This window comes from Gracilinanus agilis, unplaced genomic scaffold (assembly GCF_016433145.1).
Source record: "Gracilinanus agilis isolate LMUSP501 unplaced genomic scaffold, AgileGrace unplaced_scaffold2395, whole genome shotgun sequence".
NCBI lineage: Eukaryota > Metazoa > Chordata > Mammalia > Didelphimorphia > Didelphidae > Gracilinanus > Gracilinanus agilis.
The window spans coordinates 1-5,277 of NW_025355746.1; the positions used below are offsets into that span (position 1 = coordinate 1).

Consider the following 5,277-nt stretch of genomic DNA (forward strand, 5'->3'; position numbering starts at 1 on the left):
CAAATTGTCCTTTTTGGAGTACAGAAGTCAGCAGAATTGATTGATACTTTGAAAAAAGCCCGAGAACGTGCAGAGGATAGCACATGTTGCCCCTCTCCCGTCCCCCGGGCTGGGCAGGGAGGGACCTCTCATTCCTGGCACCCAGCTGCTGCCTCCAGTCCAGGGTTATGTGGTTGTCTTCTCTGCTGACGTCATTGTAGTGATGGCGTCCTTTGCTTTTCCCCCAGGTACTTTGTAGAAGTGCATTTATCCCACACAGACGACTCGGTGGCATTCCATGAGCTCTGTGGACCACAGCTGGTTTAGCCGTTCCCCAGTTGATGGGCCCCCACCTTGGTTCTGATTCTTTCCTACCACCAAGTAGGGCTACAGAGATCTTTCTTATCAAGGGTTTCCTTCCTTCAGCTCTTCTAACGTCTCCAAGCCTGCCTACTTTTTCCTTTTTAAATATTAACCCTTACCTTCTGCCTTAGTAGCAGTTCTTAAGGCAAAAGGGCAAGGGCCGGGCAAATGGGATTCAGTGATTTTCTCAGGGTCCCACAGCTAGGAAGTATCTGAGGTGACACTTGAACCCAAGTCCTCCAACTCCAAACCTGACAATCTAGCCACTGAGCAGCCTAGCTCCTCCCCGCTTTTTTCAACCCTTACTTTTTGCTTTAGTAACAACTCTGGAATTCAAAGCCTTTTGTGGCCTACCTGCTCTCACCTTTTCAGTTTCCTCACACCCCACTCCATTCTGTATTCTTCAGCCCAGCATCTCTTCCCTTCCATTTTGGAATCAATACCATGTATTGGTTCCAAGGCAGAAGAGCAGTAAGGGCCAGGCAATAATGGGATTAAGGGACTTGCCCAGGGTCACTGAGCTAGGAAGTGTCTGAGGCCAGATCTGAACCCGGGACCTGCTGGCTTTCAATCCAGTGAGCCACCTTAGCCACCCCCCTCTCCTTGCTGTTTCTAACAAAAGATACTCCCATCTCTCAGATCTAGGTGATTTCAGTGGCTGGAATATTCTCCCTCTTCATCTCCACCTCCTGATTCTTCCAGCTTTCTTCAAGTCTCCGCTACCATCCCATGTTCTACAGGAAGTTTTTCCGTCTCTTTCCATTTCTAGCATGTGCTTTATGTTGCCTATTTATGATATGCCCCATCCTTGTATCCTGTTTGTACACAGTTGTTTGAATGTTGGCTCACCCGCTAGATGGATTTTCTGTTGGATTCAGTAGTTGCTGGCTGCCCCTGGATTTTATCGAGTGCCAGGGCAGGAGGAAGGAGGCTCAGCTGCCCCAGACAACCTTTTCCAAGGGGAGACATTAGCCAACCACCAAGCAATTCTTAAACAGGTCCTCTGTCCCAGGCACTGGGGTAATTCCTGGGGCTATAAAGACAAAAAGGAATCGTTGTTGCCCTCAAGAAGCTGACTTTCTATTGGGGGAGGCATCCCTCGGTAATCCACAGGCATTTACTGAGGGCCTCCAACGCGGGAAGCACGGTGCTCAGTTCTGGAGAGAACAGCTTAAAAAACCAGATAATCCCTCCTCTCAAGGAGCTTATTCAGGCCTGAGTATCACAGCCAAGTGAACCCATTCCCATTGGCCGGTGAACCCAACTTGAAGGTTATTACGGAATTTCTAAGAAGCTAAAACTTGGAAATGGTTACCCAGTGGGCTCCGCTGTGCATGCGTGTACATGCGTGTGCGTGTATGTGTGGCATGTGTGTCTTGTCTTCTTAGCACAGCGCCCAGGCCACGTTTGAGTAGACGATGCTTCCCAAATTCCTACTCGTTGGTTGGTCGGTTTTCTTTTACTGGAAAGCTGAGAGTCACATTTCCAATTTCAGTTGGGGAGGGGGGTGGACCCAGATGAAGGTAAGGTGAGCGAGTTCCTAGAGTAGGAACTGAGCCCCATTCTTGTCACCTACTTCAGACATACCCACCCAGGGATACTCCAGGGCCAGAGATCTTCCTCCTTGATGTATGCAACTTCTCATTCTCCTGAGTCCTTCTGAAGGGCCCAAGGAGCACGTCCTTGGTCTCAAACGGGCAGTAGTTGGCCGTGGGGGCAGATCAGCTTAGGCCGGCCTGATTTGGTCTCTTTGTTTTTGGCGAAGACCCTGGATTTTAATTAACTTTTACAAGTGAATAATAGGCAGGAGCCACAATCCAGGTGGCTGGCAAAGGGACTGGATGGTGTTCCATTGCAATATAACAACATGTCCCTAAGTCTGAAACTGGCTGGTTTGGGGGCACTGGCTGTACTTGCCTCCATATACCCCGCCAGGCCTTCATATGACCTCCTTTTTTTCCATTGCCGCATTAGGGGGTTGTTTTATGTGTTTATTTGGGGGGGGGTTCCTCCCTTGGCGTTCAGGTACTTCAAAGCTGAGCTGATTTCGGTGCCCATGTCCAAAATTCCTCTAAAGGTCAGGCCACTCCTACTGGAGGCAGACTCTGTCTGCCCCTTCCCCAATTGTTGCCCTGGCCAGTTGCTACTGAGCTAAGGGGGCTGGGGGAGGCAGATTTCAAGGGGAGAGCTGCATTCATAAGTTCTCCCAAGCCAAGGTTTGCAGCTGCCCAGGATTCAAATGTGGAGAGTTGAAGAGACGGGACCTCAGCAAAAGGTGGGCTTGCCCAAAGCCCATACGTACTTTGTCAGGGGCCGCTAACCGCTTGGTTTTTGTTCTTGCAGCAAGCACAAAATGTTCCTGGATGAGGAGCCACTGGCAAAGCGGAGAAGGTCCCAGAAGCCAGTGATGGCCTCCGACTCCTACAAGAAGGCTGAGCTGGCTGCCCTCCGCCAAGAGATGGAGAGCAGCAGAGGCGAACCTGATCTTGAGAGAAGCCTCCTCCCAGAGGCAGGCCAGAGCAGCAGTGAGGCTTGGGTGGCACCTGCTGGAGAGCAAGGCCCAGGCCAAGGAGCCCTGGTGAGCGCCCGAGAGGACGCGGCACCTGGGAAGCGCCCTGAGGAGCCCGGAAGTCAACGGCCATCCTTGATGGTCGATGCTGCCAGTAAAGGTTGGCCACCCGCGAGCCGAAGCTCTGCGGGGGCAGAGCAGGGCAGAGCGCCACCCCAGGAAGCGGCCAAAGGCCCTTTTGTGGCTGTGGTTGGGATCACTGAAGCCGTCATGGACGGTGGGGCTCCCATCCAGCTGATTCCATTCGGGCGAGAGGAGAGAGCTGAGCATAGACGGGGGGCAGAAGACCGGAGCCAAATCCGTGCCATGCCCAGCACCGAGAAGGGAGAAGTTGGGGAGAATGGAGCTTTGAGTCAGCCCAGGGCCAAGGACCAGAAGACTGAGAGACGACTGGAAAGCATCTTATCAGAAAGGGATGTGCTACAGCAGAAGGTCAGGGGCACGTTGGTGTTGGGAATCACAAATTGTGACCCATGGGGGAAGGTGGTGGTATGGATGTTCGATGTAAAGGAACCTCCTGAGATCCTGGGTCTAGAGCTGGAAGGGTCCTTAGAGGTCGTGGAGGCCAAGCCCCTCATCTTGGCAATGAGACAGCTGAGGGCCTGGGAGGCCAGGGCTTGCCCAGTAAGTTGGCAGATGTGGTATTTGAACCGAGCCCTTCTGACTCTCCAGAGCTCTTGCCCAAGCTGGCATTGGGGTACTTGATCGTAATTCTTAAATGGAGTGACGCCCAGGGAGTGTCTACACAGTATAAGCAAGGGTGGTAGTGTCTAGCCATGCAACATGGCATGGAGGCTTGGAGATGTGGTCTCTATGCGGGCGTAACCTCCTCAGAGGGGCTCTTGTTCTCCTTAATATGTGTCCCTGTCCTTCGGGCTGCAGGTTCAGGAGCTGGAAGAGGAGAAGAGCCATTGGCAGACCGAGTTTGAGAGAACCCAACATGAACTGATGACTCTCCGGGCCCGCGAGAACGAGAGCTTGTACTGGAGCAAGAAGCACATGGGTTACCGCCAGGCGGAGCTCCAGGTGCTGAAATCTGAGCTGGAGAGATCTCTGGAGGAGAAGACGGAGCTGAAGGAGCGGCTCAAGGCCACCGAGATGCGTGTGGAAGTTCTGCGTGAGGCCCAAGGCTCCTTCCAGAGCCTGGAGGGAGAAGACAAGAGGTTGTACCAGAGTTTGTCGGTCTTTGATGGCAGACATGCCCTCCCCCACCCACTGTGCCATGCTCTCTCCCTAGATCCTCCAAGTCCCATGCTTGAATTCCCTCTCCCTTTTTAAGAGCTTTTATTCTGGAGAGGTAGGGGGCCGGCCAGGAAGGCCTGGGTACATCCCAGCTTTCTGACACCAGTGAGGCAGGTCATTGGACACTCCCAGCTTGAGGCCACATCACTTTTTTCTGCCTGTTGCCTGACCAATTCTCAGCGGGTTAGGAACTGCGGGGAAGGGGAGAGAGCCCGCCTCTGATTAGCGGTTTGGTTTGTCCCCTTTTTCGGTGGTGCCCTGACCATTGTCCTTTCTCTTCCTCCATCTCAGCACTCTGGAGAAGCTCAAAAGCCTCCGTGTGAATGTCAGTCGGCTGCTGGCCTCCATCCTTCCTCACCTGGAGCTGGAAGAGGTCAACTTTGAGTCCGACCAGGTGGATGAGATCCTGCAGACTGTCCTGGAGACCAACCACATCCTGGAGTGATCCATCCATGATGCCTCTCGCCTTTAACTGGAAGGATTCGCTCCCCTTCCCCACATTGGCTGCCTTCTTGCCTTATGTGTACAGAATCAGTTAATAAATGATGGCTATTAACCTTTCTGGTTCTCTTCCTGCCTTTTGGGATGGAAAGGGTGGGCTGGGCTGGGGTGAGAGAACACTCAAGACCCTCAGAGGCAGAAGGGACTTAGCTAAGCGGCCAGTCAAACCCACGTCCCAAAAGAATGCCCTGGGCCTCCTCCCTGACCACAGGCAGCCAGTGTTTGCTCAGAAGCTTTCAAGGAGGGGAAACCCATTGTGGGAGGCAGTTTAGTGCAGGGGACCCTGCCCTGACTCTGGGGTTGGAGGATCTGAGCTCAAACACTGCCTGTGTGACCCTGGGCAAGTCACTTTTCCTTTAAAGTGAGGTTTTGGACTTGATGGCTTCTAGAGGCAGTTCCTTCTGGCTGGAGCTATAGGAGCCTATGGGTGACCTTGAGTAAATCATTTCTCTCCTTGGGCCGCTTTCTGCATCTGAAAAGAAATCAGGTTAGACTGACTTGAGGTCTCTCCAAAAGCAGCTCATTCCTCTTTGAGTCATCTCTGAGTCTGAGGAAGTTTTTCCTGACAATCAACCTTAGTTTTCCTCTCTGAAACTTCTACCCATTTCTCTTATTTCTGCTCT

At 52.6% G+C, this 5,277-nt stretch overlaps 1 protein-coding gene across 1 annotated transcript; it reads left to right on the forward strand.

Moving 5' to 3' along the window:
* Positions 1-2,690: 2,690 nt before the first annotated feature.
* On the forward strand, positions 2,691-4,709 carry LOC123254525 (MORC family CW-type zinc finger protein 4-like). The gene is made up of 3 exons (XM_044683527.1): positions 2,691-3,343; positions 3,794-4,074; positions 4,445-4,709. Exons 1-3 carry the CDS (start codon positions 2,696-2,698, stop codon positions 4,596-4,598), a joined length of 1,083 nt encoding a protein of 360 aa, XP_044539462.1. The 5' UTR covers positions 2,691-2,695; the 3' UTR covers positions 4,599-4,709.
* The last annotated feature ends 568 nt before the right edge of the window (positions 4,710-5,277 follow it).